At 45.7% G+C, this 18810-nt stretch overlaps 1 protein-coding gene across 4 annotated transcripts; it reads left to right on the forward strand.

The window, feature by feature from the left end:
- The first annotated feature begins 124 nt into the window (after window positions 1–124).
- Window positions 125–18369, forward strand: tnrc6ba (trinucleotide repeat containing adaptor 6Ba). Of its 4 annotated transcripts, none has more exons than XM_070851474.1 (22): window positions 125–479; window positions 2357–2446; window positions 3082–3103; window positions 3412–3861; window positions 3988–7056; window positions 8661–8825; window positions 9100–9296; window positions 9660–9734; window positions 9880–10083; window positions 10294–10413; window positions 10621–10746; window positions 11368–11538; window positions 11854–11964; window positions 12059–12263; window positions 12491–12661; window positions 12849–12995; window positions 13220–13363; window positions 13787–13879; window positions 14163–14366; window positions 14704–14771; window positions 15002–15141; window positions 15875–18369. In XM_070851474.1, the coding sequence occupies exons 2-22, from the start codon at window positions 2390–2392 to the stop codon at window positions 16431–16433; spliced, it is 6498 nt and encodes a 2165-aa protein (XP_070707575.1). In that variant the 5' UTR covers window positions 125–479; window positions 2357–2389; the 3' UTR covers window positions 16434–18369. The 4 variants fall into 4 exon arrangements, with proteins under 4 accessions (XP_070707575.1, XP_070707576.1, XP_070707577.1 ...); XM_070851475.1 differs by having other exon boundaries at window positions 12494–12661; XM_070851476.1 differs by lacking the exon at window positions 10294–10413 and having other exon boundaries at window positions 127–479.
- Window positions 18370–18810: the final 441 nt, after the last annotated feature.

Raw genomic sequence — 18810 nt, forward strand, 5'->3', positions numbered from 1 at the left:
AGATCTCTCGTTTATAACTTTCAGTGAATACTTAAAATTCAGGAAGTCTTGTTATCCTACGAAGCATGCACGACGCTGATAAGTTTGACTGTCAAAAGTTTATGAAGGTCAGAATGCGGGTTTAATGCATCCCTCCTGTTAGGAGCCAGCCAGTCAGAGCGCTTCCACGCAGCTGCCCATTGGAGACGCTTCATGCTGAGCAGCAAAATGGCCGCCCGTCAACCGACTGACTCCACAGCGCTTTGAAATTTAAATTCTTCTGCACATTAGGGTTTACACTATTACAACGTTAGTACTTATTTACAAACCAGTAGCTTGTTACGCGTGTGTTTTCATCCTCTGCCACTTACTTGACTATCCGCTCAGGCGTCGCTGTTCTTGTAGCCTCGACGAATGCCTCAAAAAGCTAAAAAAAAAATCGCACTGAAGCACTTTAGCTAAGCTAGCACGCTAGCTTTTCTTCATATGTGATTCCTGAGGTGAGTAACGCTATCTGGATATATACATATTATTTCTGAGAGTTTTAACATTTTTTAATTCGTGTGCATGCACAATGACTGCAACATCTTTCTTGGTGAAATGCCACTGCGCTTGCTAGCCGTTAGCTTGGCTACTTGTAGCTGCTGCCTGTAGCTAACTTAGCTTATCTAGCTAGTTAGCTGACGTTGGATAGCATTAGCGCTGGTGTATGCTAGCAGCAGTATTAGCGGTTGTGCATTAGCAGAGGTGGATATGTCGCTCAAGGCTCGGTGTATTTGCTGAAGATCTTCGTTGTGTATACAGAAAAGATTGCTTACCTCTTACAGGTTGGTTGACTACTAATTATTCTCGTTAACGTGTTATTGCGCGCACAGTTTTGTCTGTGTGTTTTACAAGTGTGGACAGAAACCACTCCTTCGTGTTAGCCTTCGACGAAATATTTTACCAGCAGCTGCTGTTCAACTTGTCGCCTGTATAAACTTCCAAGTATATGTGTTAAGGTGGTTTGCTATTAACCCCCAAACTGATTATACATTACTCGGTTTAGTTTAAGCGACTTTTATCACCTGTGTGTGGTTTTCGGGTAACGGCTTTCCTTTTTTTTTTTTTTTTTAGCACAAGGAAGCTCAGATACTGTAAGGTTAGCTAACCTAGCTAACAGCTAAATACGGGTGAGTTGGTGTTAACGTTGACAGGACAACACAGGTAGGGAAACATTAGCTGGTGTAGTTTACATCAGTGATTTGAACGGTGGCCGATTGCAGATCTGACCGATCGTAATAGCTTGATCATGAGGTCTGTCTGATCCACCAGGCCTGTGGTCAGAAATACTTCAGGACGGCTGTCAGGTTCTTCGTCTGTAAATTTAGGAATCTCTCCTGCTGGATGTGTTACTGAGCGCTGAGCAAAAACGAAACCAACTAAAAGCAGACACCATCTGGGCCTCAATTACCATTTTCGACAGAGTAACATGAGCGTAGATATCCTGTGGGATTTTGATTATTGCCATATTGTAATGGTGCCTAAAATTTGTGATTTCCTGGCTACATTGCAGTCGTGTGGCAGCATTTTCTAATCCTATTAGACTGCTATGACTAAGTTAAATGGACAGTGAATGCCTTTACCTGTTGGCCATCATATGTATGTTACCAATGGTTTTCTTTCAGAATAAGTCATGTCTATGAATATCTTTTGAAGCATCAAAACCTAGCTCTAAACTAGCATTACAGTCTTATAAATATTGAGGTATCTGATCAAAAATATTGTTTTAGTTGGGTTTGTCCACATTAGCCTGCTCTACTTGCCTACATTGGGGATCCTAATGACAATGCATTATTTGGTGTTCTTTCTCTGTATTGCACACGTTCTTTGTCTCAAAGCTGAGAAAGAGCCTAATCCAGAAGATTTGCTCACACTAATTAATTAAAGCGCAAGCATGTGCCTGTCAAACCTTCATTTGGTCACTTGTTATGGTTTCCATAGCCACATTCAGTCAGTCTGCTGACGTGATGAGTTGGCCGACTAAGTCAAGCCCCTTGTAAACTGTCTTTATTGGTTGAACCTACAAGTGTGATCAGCTTACAGTACTCTGCATGCTTATGATGGGGATAATTGCTGTGTTTGTTGCCCACATGTCCAGAAGTATTCTTAGCTCTACCACCTGATGGCTGATTCATCCAATCAAGCATGCAGTCCATTGTCGCTTACACACATGGATGGAGGCTCACGTGGCCTTGTAACGACTGCGATCTATGATTTTTGCTGCAGTCAGTGTTTTTTGAACTCTGATTTACTTAACAGCCTCTAGCTAAACAAAGAAACACTCAGTGATTTTTACACTTTTACCACATTTTGGAATATTCTCCTTTTTCTCTAGAAGAAAGCAGTATCAGGACAGGAGCAGTAGTTCATGGAAGACAAGAAAAGGAAAAAAGACGACAAAAGGAAAAGGGACGCCTCTCAGAAGGTGAGCATGTCCACAATGACTTGCAAGCTTCTCCATCTGGGTTAGACACCATTGAAAGAGCATGTTGCAGCACCAAGTTCAGCTGTATCTATATTTATCTGCAGCTTACATTTACATCAAAGGAGAAGTGACTCCATCTCTCTCATAGATGAACTTCTCTTGTATGTAAATATTAGTCCAGAAGTATAACAGACCATGTGCATAGGTAAATGGATGTGTGATGAGAATTCTTAACATGAACAGATATTTGATCCAGGGTCTTGAATTACTGCTCCTACTGGAGGCTCATGCACCAACATGTATACATGCATGTAGTAATATTTAGTGAGACGTCAGACAACTGTGTATTTGTTATACCTCACTTCAAATAGTTGTTTTTAGAGGAAAGCAGGCTGGTTGCTGGTCATCCTTAAATCTTTTAAACTAATCAGCCAACATAATTTCTCCAGAAAACAAAAGTTTCATTTACCTGGGAGCAGTTTTAGGTTGCACGATTTTGAAAATATGATCTAAAGGGAAGAAGACAGTGACAGTCAGCAATAATATTTGAAAGTACGTCTGTCAGTTCTTTTTAAAGAATGATTTAGTAACTATTGTGTGTGTGTGTGTGTTTGTATTTTTTTCTTTCATTTTAGGTTACAGAACAAAAAAACAAAGGTAAGCAGCATAGTGCTGTATGTATATATGTATAGCATTCCTTCATGGCTTGTCTTAATTTTAAAATGTACTTTTGTTGCACTGTTTGTAGTTGTGGTAAAATTGCCAATATTCATGAACTGAAAGCATATCCATCAGGAAATTCTATGTAGCATCGTCCCTTCACTTATCTACTTCATGTCTAGAATATAGTTAAAACTTACATTTACAGAAAATTATTCGTGTGCTGTTCTCTTAACGTGTTCTTGGTTAAATTATGCTTAATTTCTTCCCCTCTATTTCCCCTCTCTGTCTTGCCCTTCCTGCAGTGCCAGACTTGACCAAGCCGGCATCTGCCCAGTCTCCTGCCACTCAGAGCAGCTCTGCCTCCCCCAGCCCTGGACCCACCCCCTCTGCCTCCCCATCCCCAGCCACCTTGGGCCCTGGCAGTGCTGCCACCCCGTCACAGGGCGGCAACAATGCCAAGCGCCTTGCGGTGGCCAACGGACATCCCACCTCCACCACCATTTCTTCCTCCACCACTGGCGGCCCCAGTGCTGCTGGAAACGGCAGTACAAGTAGCGGCGGAGGCGGAGCCCAGGCGCCTCAGCAGCAACCACGCTACATGCCGAGAGAAGTGCCGCCGCGATTCCGCTGCCAGCAGGACCATAAAGTGCTACTGAAGAGGGGTCAGCCGCCACTGTCCTCCATGCTGCTCGGAGGAGGAGGAGGAGGAGGAGGAGGGGATGGCCCCAATGCAAACATGGCTGCTGTCTCAGGTAAGTGTTAGTGATGCTGCAGATCACATTTAGAATGGAGTGTTTTATGTAAAGATTGTTTTATGTCTTTAACATTTATTCCTTCTGTCCCCTAAAATCTCTCTCTTGTGGGATTTGTTTTTTCAGATTCTGGTGCAGCTGCCTCTTCTTTGGCCCTCACCTCATCATCAGTTGCTGCTTCTACTACTACTTCTAATTATGCAAATTCCATGTGGGGGACAAGCTCAGGCAGCCAGGCCTCCTCTCAGGGCAGGGAGAGGGTGATTGTCGATGGCAACGACCTGGAGGAGTGGCCTAGCATCGCTGGCAGTGATGGGGGAGGAGCTTCTTTCACCGGGGCTGGAGGGGGCAGCAGCAACAACGGAATGCCTGTGAACAGCATCAGTGCCTCTGGCAACCAATCCTCACCCACTTCCTCGTTCTCTTTGCCCAATGAATGTATGCAGTCGTCCAACGGTGTGGCGTGGGGGATGGCTGCCTCCCAGGGTCATCTTGGAGGAGGGAATGCAGTAGTTGCAGCTGGGCCTCTGCTACAACAACCCTCCTCACTTTCCAAAGCCTCCACTGTGCCAGGGAGCCATGATGCCAGTGGCCCCGTTGACGGCAGCAGTGGGATTCCAGGTGCCAACTTCAATCCAAATGCCAACCCTTCGGCCTGGCCTGCCCTGGTGCAGCAGGATGGGCCTGCTGCTGCAGGGGAAGGAGGTCCGTCTTCCTTCCATCACCAGGGCCCTGGAGGGTCTTTGGCTGCCAACAACTCTGCTTCCCTGGGGCTGGGAGGCGGAGGAGTCGGGGTGCTGGGGGGTCACCCACCTTTATCTGTGAATCAATCAAGCACCCATCAGCGCCAACTTCACCAAATGCAATCCAGAGACAGAGAGATGGGAGGAGGGAAGTGGGACAGCGAAACAGCGGGACCAAAAATCGCAGGGGGGGAAGGGATTGGGGGAGGAATGGACCGTGGTGTGGGAGGGGGCGAGATGAGTGTGGGAGACCACAACCTTGCCTCCTCGTGGAGAGGCCAGCCTTCTTACCCTGCAGCTAACTCCAAAACGGGTGCCTCAAGGACTGATGGATGGGAGGGTGGAGGAGGTGGCACAGGGGGATTCGGAGCTGCTGAAGCGGATAATGGGACTTCCAGTTGGGGGTATCAAAGTTCCACTAGTGGAGTTAATGCTTGGGGCAGTTCTGGAACTGGGGGAAATGGTAGTCAAACCTCCGGGGTATCTCAGGGAGGGTGGGGATCATCAGGAGTTGGAGGGGAGAGAGGGGTTTCTGGTGGTGATTGGGGTGGTAGCTCCACTGGTATTGGTGGAGCTAATCCAGGAAGTGAGAGAGTGGGTGGAACCTGCAGCAGTAACAGCAGCAGTAGTGGGGGCAGCACAGCTGGCAATCCCCCGGCCACCTCTTCCTCTTCTTCAACAGCCACCACTATGACCAGAGCTTGGGACAATCAGAAGGGAGAGAGTGAAACAGGGGAATGGGGTGGGGGAGTAGAAGGAAAGGGAGCACAGGAAGGATCTTCATCCAGTGGTGGAAATTCCAGAAGTGGGAGTGGGCCTAACAGCAGTAACGGTCGTACTCGCCACTTGGCACCTAATGCTGAAGATGCCTTAAAGAACCTGCTCAGCCGGTCTGATCTGGACCCTCGTGTCCTGTCCAACACAGGCTGGGGCCAAACACAGATCCGACAAAACACGTCCTGGGACTTGGAAGAACGTGGAGGACAGAGTAAAGGTGGATCATCATCAGCCTCATCAAAACACCCATCTTCTCTTGGTGGCTCCTCTCAGTATTCTGGTGGACCCAGAACCCAAATCACTGATTCTATGGGTCCAGGGGTCAGTCCTACCCTGGTTCCATCTGTTGGGTCTTCGGGAGAGGGCTGGGAGAGCAGCAGTAACAGTAGCAGTAGTGGGGCCTCTCTGTCTGGGAGAGCCCCACCACCTTCAGGCCCCAACATGAGGAGTCATGGCGTCTCACAATCTGGGCCAGTGACCCCAACAGGACCTGGTATGGGGTCAGGGGTAAGACCAGGACATAGCCAGCAGGGGAATGCTACAGGCTGGGGTGGAGCCAGGGTGGGGGCTGGGGATGGCCATGAGGCCACGGGTTGGGGGAATGAGGAATGGAGAGATGGTAGTAGAGGAGGAAGTGGTGGAGGATGGGGTGATCGTGGACAGCAGGATGATCCAGTGAGTGGAGGCTGGGGAGGAAGCCAGGAGGAGAAAGGGAAAGGGGGGTGGAAAGAAATGGGAGGGAATGGAGGAGGGAGTGGGTGGACAGGACAGAAGGTTGGGATAGGTAGGGACTGGGGTGAACAGTCCAAATCAAATAGCGGAGGAGGGGGATGGGAGGATGACAGGAAGAATGGAGGAAACTCAGGTGGGGATTCAGGTGTGGGAGGTTGGGGGAGCTGGGATGATGGTGCTCCCCGGAGGACCTGGGGAGCAGGTGGCACAGGGGGAGGAGGGAGTGGAGGAGGGGGGGTGGGGGTTGTGGGGAGCATGGGGTCCAAAACCCATCAAAGTTGGAGCGGAGGAAACAAAATGCACCAGATGCCAAACAGCCAGGCGGGCTCGATCACAGGCCCGCAGGCACAACTGCAACAGCAACAATCACAGCCCCGCAATCAGCATCCACAGCGACAGCAAGCATTGGACCAAGGGGCTATGCAAGGAGGTGGGCCGAGGAAACCCATCTCTCAAGCCCAGAATCAGAACCAAAGCTCAGGCTGGACCTCGGGCCCCATCCCTGGTGGCTGCGGAGGAGGTGGAAGTGGATCTGAACCAAGCGGCTGGGAGGAACCCTCACCGCAATCTATAAGCAGGAAGAACGAGATAGACGATGGAACATCAGCATGGGGAGACCCAACCCATTATAACTACAAGCCGGTCAACCTGTGGGATAAGAACAGTGCCCCTGTTGGCCAGCAGTCACATGGCCAGGGTCAGGGTCAGGCTCAGCAGCCGCAGCCGCAGCAGCAACAGCAGCAGCAGCAGCAGCAGCAGCAGCAACAGCAGCTGCTGCAGCAGCAACAGCAGCTGCAGCAGCAGCAGCAGCAGCAGCAGCAGCAGCAGCAGCAGCAGCAGCAGGGACCTCCAATACAGCAACAGCCGAGCAGACAGGCTGCAGGGCTTGGAGGTAACAGAGACTTCAACACGGGCCATGGACCTGGAAAAACTTCAGCTATGGGTAAGACACCGCAAGCTGTGAATTTGACGTTAATATGGTGATTTTGAAGAGGTCCTAATGAGACAGTTGATTTTCTTCATGGCTTTCTAAAAAAACTGAAATATAGATTAAAAGATTCTCGCATCATATGTTATTTTTTTGGTTAAAATGACCAGCAAATAAATTACAAAGGTTATTAAATATTACATTTGATACAGAGTTAACGGTAGTATTTACAGAGGACATAAGGTTTGAAACCGCTTGTATGGTAATTTTGCTGGTGGGAAATTCAAAAGTATTCATTACTCGCACAGTTTGAAGGAATCAGATTTTCAAAATAAGAAACCAATCCCATTAGTCAGTAAGGTTTTCTAACCTTAACACACACAGAAATGTCATTCATATACTCCTGTAAAGGGATGGGCACTGAATTCCTGGTATTAAAAAGGTGTGCAGCTAAATTATCAAAGGCTGTAATATTGAGCTTGATATTTAAGCTTTGACGTTGCCGGTTCTTTTATAGGTACTTTTCAAATGTGTTTGTTTAATTTATTATCATGCTGCAGCCTCTCTGCTTTAAATACACACACACACACACGATGCAGACAGCGGCAGAGAGGCGGTGGTGGAAAAACTCAGTGAGCCAGGTGAAGTGATAGATAATGTTTTAGTTGAATTGATGACAACTACACTCGTTCTACATGAGTTAAATGCCAATATGCCCTTATACAATACACCTGATCATCAAGCATAAACATGTAGAAAAGCAATGTATAATTCTGCTCAGTCTGCAGTGTGTCACCCACTGACACTATGTTTTACACAAGTACAGCGTGCTTGCTTGGTTAGTGGCAAAGTGTTACAAATGAGCTAAACTAAAACAAAAGCTGTCTGTACACTGTTTAGCATGGTTTGCCATGTATCTATTAGGTTTGGCAAAATCTTGTAAACATAGCTACTGACAGACAAACAAGATACTGATTGATGTCTGTTCTTCTTTCTCTCTAAACTTCACTGTGCTACTTGTTTCTGAATCAACTGTGGCAGTTTGATAACTAAAATTGTTAACAACTCAAAAATGCACTATGACAACTGCTGCCTGTACAGGAAAGGGTGATCTGCTGTTTATAGGTTATCCTGGAGGTTTGACATATCAAAGTGGCTACTGAGGCATGACAGATGTAGTTGTTTTTTAGCCAACCACCTGCCTGCTATCTCTGCAGTTTCATCTCAAAACCACATTAACAGTAATCAGCCACAGTGCTGTAGCTTCAGTGGAATAAACACATTTTCTGTCAATGACTATTCTCTGGGTAATACTGTGACTGCAGAGGCAGTACTTTGATTTTGGATCAGTGTGCAAGACCACATCAAGCCAATAACTCAAAAAAGGGAGGAGGAAGAGAGTGAGAGTTGCCTTAGCCCTGTGTTAAACTCATTTAAATCCTTGCACCATTACAAGCCCCTGTAAACATGCACAGCTGTTCAGGTGACATCAAACCACATTAATGACACTTTAACAGCTCTGTCTGCATGTGCAGAGTGTAGATGTTTTATTGAGGGAAATAGTTGGGTCTCTACTATGTTTCACCATCTTAACATGTGTTGTTCATTTGTTTTTGCAGGTCCTTCTGGTTGGGGTGGTGCTTCTCCCACTAGTCCTACAGTAGACAATGGCACAGCGGCGTGGGGAAAGCCTACTGACACCCCTACTGGCTGGGGAGACCCTGACGATGCTGGAGGGAAGACAACGGGCTGGGGAAACCCCTCTCCCAACCCCATTAAATCTGGTGAGAGACTTGCATGAAAACTAAAGCACATGTGGTGAAAACCACTGAAAATAAGTTTGAATTGATAATTTTGCTGTTTTGCTGTGATCTCCATACAATCTCATTTTGAGAATTATGCTGATTGTGCCAGGTTAACCTAAAGATGCATCACATTAGGGACACTGGTGTACTTATTAGTCCACTAATAGAAACATTGACATTGGTGTCAATTTCAGATCTAACTGCCTTTTCACAGTGCAATAGTGGCCTTTAGTCTGACTATTTTGTCCTGCAGGTTCAAAGTCTATGCAAGATGGCTGGGGAGACAAAGAGGGCTCTGTCACAGCCACGCGTCACTCAAGCTGGGAGGATGAGGAGGAGGGAGGCGGCATGTGGAACAGCACCAGCTCCCAGGGAAGCGGCTCATCTTGGGGACAAGGAAGCAATGGGGGCTGGGGACAGAGCCACGCTGGGAAGAAGCCCAGCAACAAGGTGGGTTACTGGTGGAGAAAATTTAAAAAAATAATGAAACCATAATTAGAAGCCACCGGCATGACATTTGCAATCTTTATGTAGGTAAATAGTTCTTAAAGGCTTAATTCAGGTTTTTTTTATGTAGTATAAGTGAAATTAAGTCACAGATGTATTGTATGCTGCCACTTAGCCAGTATTTAATCTCATGGACATCTCCTAAGTGAACTTGGCTGAATCCAGTTGGTTCTATGGATTTTTTGCACTATGGGTTTTGTATGGCTTTTGCATTGCTTAGGTTATTGCATTATTCTGAATTCTAATGTCTTCGTTAAAACCCTTGTAGAACTTGCTAAATAATTGACCTTGCTCACCTTCTCTCAGGGTCCACTGAAGGCTGGTGGAGGAGATTCATGGATGAGCCCCATCAACAGACAGTTCTCTAACATGGGGCTGCTGGTACGACAGAACATTCATTGCATCTTAGCCATCACTTGGGTGTTTGCGTGGCAGGGCAACATTGATGATGATGATGATGATGATGATGATGATGATGATGATGATGATGATGATGGTAGTGATGGTGGCCTTTTCTGCTGAACAGAACGATGATCCCAGTGGCCCAAGCATCGACCTGGCTCCAGGTTCTCACCAGGAGAAGAAGATTGATGTAGAGAAAAGAGGCATGGGGATGAACGACTACAATGGAGACATGAGGAAGGGAGGAAGAGGAGGAGGGGGGATGGCTTATCGTCCACCTGGTTCCAAAGAGGCAGCACCTGGGGATGCTGGTTCCTACTATGACAAGGTAATGCTTCACTGCCACCATAGCAGTCTTCGTCTGTTATGTCTTTGTCATGTCTAGATAACATTTTGTCCTTTCTCACTGTTCTTTCTTTCTTCTTGTGATTCTACCTTTTCTTCCTGGTCTGACCCATCCTCCCCGCCTCAACCTCCCCCCACTCCCCCATCCCCTTCACCACTCAAATTGGTCTTCCATTGGCTGTCACTGTGACAGACCTTGCCTTTGACCAATCAGGATTGGTGCCTTGGGGAGGAGGGTCCTTGCTCTCTGTACTCACCACCCACTGTCTACAAGCCCCATTCCCTCTTCAACCACACTATCCCCTTTAGACAAGTAAGATAACTGCTCCTCTTGTTTCTGTCCTACCATCTTTACATTAGGTTCTTGTAGTTGTCTGTTTTCGAAAGATAATCATACATTTAAAACCCCCAGAATTTTCCTCTTCCAGTCTTCTTGTTCTGCTCAATGTGTATGTTTGTCATGTACATGTCTCCACTCTTGTGTGTCCTCTAAGGTTTAATTTTCCTTCTTCGATTGCAGGGCGGTCACAATATCTTTGGCAGTAGTGGGGGGATGGCTCAGTCAAGACACCAGCCAAATGTCCCACCCATAAACCAGTCCCCAGGGATACGAGCGCAAGTGCCTCATCAGTTCCTGTCACCTCAGGTACTTATGTTTTTGCCTTTTATTCTGTGATCACTATTCTTCCTAGCTGTCTACATATTTCACACCTAGCAATGAGGAAGTATGTGGGTTTACTGTTGTGTTGGTTTTGGGGTGAGTCATCTCTACTGTTTTCAAGGTAACCAATTAAAAACAGAGGCAGTTCAACGTGGATATTTGTTAAACTTGTTTCAATGCACAGTATATCTAGGTCATGCATGGGGTCCATTGTGTAACTCACAGACTTGTTTTTGCGCTGTGAACATGACGTATGTGTGTAATTTTGTGATTCTTCTCACTGTGAGCTTGCACAACGTGGTCTACTGGCGGTGCACATGCCGTCTATTAGTCAGCACAGTCCCTAGAGTGCATAATCGCTCTTCAGGACAACATTGGTCATGTTTCCCCTACTTGCTTCTAAGGAATACAAAGTGAAACACATGTCTTTTCTTGGAATTTAATCAATTTCATTCACTCGCTTGTTAACACCAGCTAATGAGAACATGAAAGAGAATCAATGTTAATCGGGGAGAAGCACTAAGCTAATGTGGTTGCTAGTAGCTACCGTACCAAAGTGTTTCTGTGGTAACAGGTGTGCCTGCCTACCATTGTGTCTGTTTCCAGGTGCCAGGCTCTGTGCTGAAGCAGATGCCCCCTCCCAGCGGGAGTGTGGGGGGTGTTGGCGGTGTGGGAGGAGTGGCAGGATTGGGGGGAGGTGTGTTCCCTCCACAGCTGTCCCCCCAGCATATTGCCATGCTCAGCAGCATCTACCCACCTCACATACAGTTTCAGCTGGTGAGAAGCAGCACTTTACATTTCTGGAAATAACTGCAAATCTGAAAATCCATCAAAGGTCTGCTGAGACTGGAAACATACAGAGAAATTTTGAAAAAAAGAGACATTTTTAAATACACATATGACCATAATATGATCGACAATTACGACTCCCAGCGGAGCCAAGAATGGCACTGTACAGTCAGTCGACATAGCACTCATGAGATGTCAGTGCATAACTTAAAAATCTTTTTGCAGAGTGCATTTTTTCACTGTTGCCATCTCACTACTCCTTTTTTTTAATTTTTCCGTTTAATTCCGTCTTTGTTTGTTCAGGCTTGTCAGCTCCTCCTCCAGCAGCAGCAGCCGCAACAGCAGCAACAGCAGCTACTGCAAAACCAGAGGAAGTTCACACCGAACATGCGGCAGCAGGCTGACCCTCAACAGGTACACACAAACACAACATGTCACACACGTCTTTGTCACTGCTTTAGTACCCCCTCCCAGCTGCTGACTCTTTGGTTTTTTTATGTCTCCTCAGCTGGCCAGGATCATGGCAGTGCTCCAGCAACAGAGGCAGCAGCAGCAGGTCGGGGGTTTAGGCGGCAGCTCCAAACTCTCCCCTTCCCACCATGGTGGAGGTGGTGGAGGGGGTCCCAAACTGCCTGGGGCTGATCCCCTGTCCCATCCAGGCCTGGCGGGATCGGTGGCTGACCTGCACCAGAAAACACTCGGACCATACTCTGGTGTGCCATTGTTCCTAGACTGGTTTTATTCAGATAAAGACGCTTTTGGAACATAAGCCCATTCATGCCAGTGTAGTGTACATGCACTACATTTTTCTTGAGATCACTTTAACTCCGTGGAATATTTTTCTTTGTAGCACCAGAGGTTTCCTTTAACTGGATAAATGTTTAAAAAAAAAAAAGATAACCCTCTTCATGTTTTCCTTCTGTTTTCTATTTCCTTTAAGCAGGGTTTGGTTCTGGGGTGAACCTACCTGGTCTGGACCTGGGTGGCTCTGTGGTAGGGGGGCCTGGGGGCATGAAGGACCTGGGGGGTCAGCAGTCCCGCTTCAAATGGATGATGGAGGGGCACTCTTCTCCAGACAACTCCTCACCTGATAATGCTTTCCACAAAAATGGTGAGATGATTTTAATTATCATTTTTCATTCGTATAAACGTGTTTGATAAGACATGGAATGAAAGAGGGCTGAGGCAGATAGTGTTAATGGGATTAGATGTGAAGTCGCATATTAAAGTGATTAGTGAAGCCATCTGGGGTTCAGTGATGTAACATACATTATCATCCCCTCCCAACAACCTTCCAGGTCCTGTCACCCCCATGAAGATGCCGGGGGGCTCGCCCTACTGTCAGTACGACATGATGGCTGGAGACGGGCTGAGTGACAGCTGGCATCGCACCCCTGGCAACAAGATGGTTGCCAAGCCTACCACCACACCTAGCTGGCCTCCTGGTTAGTGAAAGGTTACAGTAAAGCTAGAGGAGCTAGAAGACCCCACAAGGTTTAAAACGAGACAAAAGGAGCATAAATTATTTCTGTGTTTTGTTATCCAGAAGATGAACAATTAGGACGAGGTTCAGTGTGTCTACTGTTGAGGGGAGTCCCATATTCACTCCACCTGTTCTCTTGTGTTTAAAAACTGGCTTCAACAGACCCCCTGTGTATATCTTCTTTAGAGTTCCAGCCTGGTGTGCCCTGGAAGGGAATCGACCGTGTAGACCCTGAATCTGACCCCTACATGACCCCAGGGAGCATGATGGGAAACGCGGTGTCCCCCAGCCTCAATGATACTGAGCACCAGTTGTTACAAGATAATACTGGTAAGCATTTAACAGCTCCACTGCTTCATTTTCCCCTACCATGTGGTGTGTGATGATACTGACATACTACATCAATATCTAGCAGTTAGTTTACCTTGTTTTATGGTTTGTCCTATTGCACCATTTCCTGTCCTGTTGCACACATGGTTTTGTAAGCTTGTTTGGGTTTATGTCTTATTTGTTTTCAGTTTTTATAATTTTGCATGCGTTTACTTTTCATATTGATTAAACCAAAGTAAAGAGTTTAACATTGGCAAGGTCACACCTCAGCTATTGTACAATCAGTGTCAGCTGGCTCGACCAGAGGTTTTTCAGCCAATAGTCTTATCCATAAATGTATATGGATTGTGTTTGTTGGATAGTTGTTAGTCATTCATCCTTGAAAAAATGGCTAAGGCAGTTGGTTGGTGCCTGTGTTTGCAGATTCCACCCCTCCCCTCAACACCTTGCTGCCTTCACCTGGTGCCTGGCCCTACAGTGCCTCAGACAGTCCCCTCAACAACGCACACAACTCAGGTATGCACATATAACTCAGCTTCTCATTTCTGGGCTGTTGCTTTGTCTTGATTCTTATCAGAGTTGAAACAATTAGTTGAATAATTTGTTACTCAACTGTTGAGAAGTAATTGTCAATTTGTAAATTGATTATGTTTCAAGCCATTAAGCAATTAAGAGCAGTCTTGACCTTTTAATCATTGAAATTCTTCCTCTCCTTCATTACAACCCTGGTATTGTTAGATATTGGTATTATATTATGCAACCCCTCCAGAACCTCATTTGCATTTCTGTCACCCTACAGCAAAGTACACAGACTACAAGACCAGCTGGCCCCCAGAGCCAATTGGACACAAGTCCTGGAAAGCCAGCCGCGGCAACAGCCAGAGCCAGCTGTCCCGTCCACCTCCGGGACTAGCTAGTCAGAAGCAGCCATCGCCTTCCCCTTGGTCTGGAGGAGCCCCCAGACTGCCTGGTAGGGGCTGGGGCGGTGGCACAAGCACCACTGGTAATGCCCCGATGCATTTTTCATTTTGTTTTGGTTACAACGTTGTCCCTTTTCCTCATTCAGATATCGTCTTTGTTGAAATATTCAGCTGATTTATGGCAGATAAAACAGCTGACTTTGATTGCTGAGATACAACCAAGTCCTCTTTTGAACTCAAGAGTCATTTATATTTGATTTGGAAGACCAGCCAAGCCCTGGTGGAAGCAGCAGGGAAAGTTATTCATCATTTATTGCATTTTAGAAGCCGGGGGGTAAAACAGAGTGGGATTGTGTTTACAGGGAATGTGGAAAACTCCCACTCAGGTTTTTTTTTTTTTTCTGTTTGCTCTCTCTGCAGGCTCGACCTGGAGTGACGGCAGTTCTCGGGAAAGCTGCTGGTTGGTGCTCAGCAACCTCACACCACAGGTAAACACACACACACATTTTACAAAACTACTGAACCTACTGTGTAAGTAAAAATGTTGTGTTTTTGCAAAGCTATGGTGATGTAACTACACCGTATGGCCAAGTTGGCTTATTTAATCTCACTTAATTCATGCATTGATAATAAACAGTTACAAAAAGTAATTCCACATACCTCAACCCATTGCTCAGCCGTATCAGTTCATCAACATCCGTCTTGTATATTCCTGCAGATTGATGGCTCCACCCTGAGGACCATCTGCATGCAGCATGGCCCTCTGTTGACCTTTCACCTGGGCCTGACCCAGGGCACTGCTCTGATTCGCTACGGCTCCAAACAGGAAGCAGCCAAGGCCCAGAGTGCTCTCCATATGTAAGTCATGCCTATATGGTGAATATGAACCCAAAATCAGTTGCAGCTCAGCTTACCATAAAGACTGGAAGCTGATGGAAATGACTACCCTGTGTCTGTCCAAACGCAACCAGATCTGCCTATTATGACACCTAAAGCTTACTAATTAAAATGTATCTCATTTGTTTAGACCGTACAGAAGCCAATATGTAAAAACAACAATTCACCGTTTCTAAGGGGTTATGTGCCAGTCTATTTCCTGGCATGCAATGAACCAGTTGCCAGGCAACTAGGAGAGACTCCAGGAAGTTTAATAGTTTCAGCCAAACCCCCTGCAAAACCATAAAATGTTATTTTTACACTTGGGTGTTTACACAGATCAAACAAACAAGACATAACATTTATTGATCATTTAGATGTACTGGTTGTTACCTTTTGGATCCTTAAAATCACTGACTTGTGAGCCATTACAAGAAACTTGCAGGTACAAGGTGTCTTGTTACCTATTACCTTTAGACAATTCAATCCTGAGTCCTCCACATCATCACTATACTTACTAATGCTGTGTTTTGGCAACTATTTTATTCTGAAATGGAACAAAAACAAGATTTGTATCACATAACATGTTTTGTAGTATAATTTATTGTAAATTACTGTCTAAACTGTACATTGTATCTAATTCAGATAGAACCTTAAAACCATATAAAAATCCATAACTTGTTTTTAAGAGTGACTGGCTTTTTGTTTATACCAGGTGTGTTCTGGGTAACACCACCATTTTGGCGGAGTTTGTGAGCGAGGAGGATGTGGCTCGCTACATTGCACATTCCCAGGCAGGAGGAGCAGGGAGCGGAGGAACCACAGCTAGCTCTGCAGGCTCCGGGCCTACGACAGCCTCCGCGGTGGGCGCTAACAGTAATGGAGGTAGCTGTGAGAGAGGTGGAGCAGGCGGCAGCAGCGGAGGAGTAGTAGAAGGAGGTTCCACAGCCGGAGGAGCAGGAAATGGAGGACATTCCAGCTCAGGGTGGCAGAGTCTTGACAGCACAGGCAGCTCATCGGACCAGTCTGCCGCCCAGGGTCCCGGGCTGGGCATCTTCGCCCAGTGGAGCAGCAATGGGACCGGGGTGGGCGGGGCCGGAGGTGTGGAGGCTGGAAGGCAGGGTCTGTGGGGAGGGATGGGTGGAATGAGCGGGGCGGGGTACCCCAGCAGTAGCCTCTGGAGTTCTCCAGCACTTGATGATCGTCACCAGATGGGAAGCCCCGCCTCACTGCTGCCAGGGGACCTGCTGGGCGGGGGGACCGACTCCATCTGAGGGCCGACACACACAAATACACAAACACATTTTACACCCAAGTTGTAATACACATGTCACACTCTGTATTTATTTACACGTAGAGATGACATTAATTAAAGCTACACTGGTCACGCAGACACCCAACAGTCATACTACTCACAGGATACATGCAGGACATTCACACATTATTTTCACACACATACATTAAACCGCTCAACTTTAAATGAAGACAACAGTAAAACTTGAACCGGGGAAAAAGGTGAAATCCATAAAACTCTTAGGACTCAACTGGATAGCTCTTTGTCTTTTTACTCCAAATCCCACCATCTGCATTCAGAGACCCGATCACTCAGGCATGCACTGTAGACAGGCTCAGCCAGAGTCGTACATGTCAACAAGTTTAGCTATTGCTGTTTTTAGTGTGCCACAATTGTTTTGTTTTTTTTTTCTTTTGTATTACTATTTAATGGTCGAATCTCAAAATTCAGACTTGCAGACTGAGCCCTCGTAGACCTGGCTGGCGTACTTCTGAGTTCTCATGTTTGGAAGCATGAGAGTGGGGAAGGATCTGGAGTTTGTAGAAAATCTGGGACAGCGCCACACTACTGAGTCAAATGGACGATCAGCAACCTTTTGAGGTCTGGAAAAGGTTTTTTTTTTTGTTTTTTTTTTTAGTAGGTACCGACACCTCTACCTTGGTGGAAATATGCCATCAACTTGGGACCCAGGGTAAAAGAAAAAAAAGAAATCAAAACAGAAACAACATTAGCCAAACTTGCACTATATGCCTCTGGGTTTGTTGTTGACACATCCTCCACAAATCCCTCCATTTTTTGAAACAGAGCTACAACACAACAACTACACAGACCTTACAGGACGACTAAATGTTACAACAGCAGTGGCCTTGGCTAACCCCCAGCGGCCGCCCGCCCACCATGTCAGCAGCATCATACCCTCTCATCGGTTACACACTGCTCTTATATTTGACAAGCAAAATTGTAACTCCTTGTTGATGTACGTCGGTTGTTAATCATTTTCTTTCTGTTTTAAAAGAAAAGAGAAAACGTGTGAAACTTTGTGAAAAACCAGAGATGTCCTTTTTTTTTTGCCCTTCAAACACTGACCTCGCTATTGTATTTTTTCTTACTCAAGAAATCAAGTTGGTTATTATTATTATATATTGTCATGATGTTAATGATGACTATGATCACTTATTTACTCGCTGTACAAGGTGCCCTCCTGCCTGCCTGTGTGTGCATGAAAGGAGTGACGACAGTATGACCGAATGGAGGAGGATGTGATGAAGATAATGACGATGATGATGATATCGGGAGTGTCTGTGTTATTGCTACAATGTTGAATGTTTCTTTCTTTCTTGTCCATGAGAGATTCGTGAGAAGTGTGTGTGTGTGTGCTTGCTTTTGAACATTTATCTGCTCCAGTCAGGGAAGTGAATAGATGTTAATCTGACAGCTTGCTTTTGAGAGAGTGTGTGTGTGTGTGTGTGTGTGTGTACACGTACGTTTGCGTGCTTGACTGTCTGGATATTGTGATAGCTAAAAAGTTCAAAAACATTGGCACTATTGCATATGTCTCTTAAGTTGTGTTTTTAGCTGCATTTTGCTCCTGTTTGTATTTTTTTTTTTTTTTTTTCTGCCAAATGCAATAAGAGAATATTTTGTTTTTAAGACGAAGCAACCAACTGAAGGCATTTCTATTGAGATGCCGAATCCTACCATACCAAGCTGAGCTGGAACAGTGTTTTACAGACACGTTAAAGACATTACCTGTTATATTTTACTGTTTTTTTTTTTTTTGTTATGTATCAATTTAAATTAAGTCAGTCTTTATTATCACTCCTGTTCAGGATGTTTTCATTTGTTTCAGATGTTACAAAAAGGAGAGGAAATTAATTTAAAGCAGAAAAGAACAAGATAATAAAGGTTGAATTGAAGTCTGTAGTGGTTTGTTTGATTTGTGTGACTGTTGTTAACAGTGGACCAATAGGAATTCAGGAAATCAACACCTTTTATTTGTTGTTTCAGGCCAAATGTTGCTATCTCATGGATCTCCTTCTTATCCCTGTTCCAGGTGACTGAAGTCAATAGGATTGTCTGATAATGCAGCACTGGTCCATATACAGTGAACGGAGCAGTAAATTGAGTGACTACCGTGGACTTGTTGTGCCTGACAGATGCTCACAGTCTGCCCTATACTCATCAGCAGCTCTACAAAAGCTCAGGTTAGGGTGACTGTTGCATCAATGCTGGAGCAGCCTTTGATTTCACTGTTTAATGTTTTTAAATGTGTACTGCAGTAATTACACTGTAGAAAAGAACATTTTAAAGTGTACAGCTTTAGTCATTAAGGTTGGAACACACTTATTGTAATGGTG

The sequence above is a fragment of the Pempheris klunzingeri genome, chromosome 20 (genome assembly GCF_042242105.1).
Source record: "Pempheris klunzingeri isolate RE-2024b chromosome 20, fPemKlu1.hap1, whole genome shotgun sequence".
NCBI lineage: Eukaryota > Metazoa > Chordata > Actinopteri > Acropomatiformes > Pempheridae > Pempheris > Pempheris klunzingeri.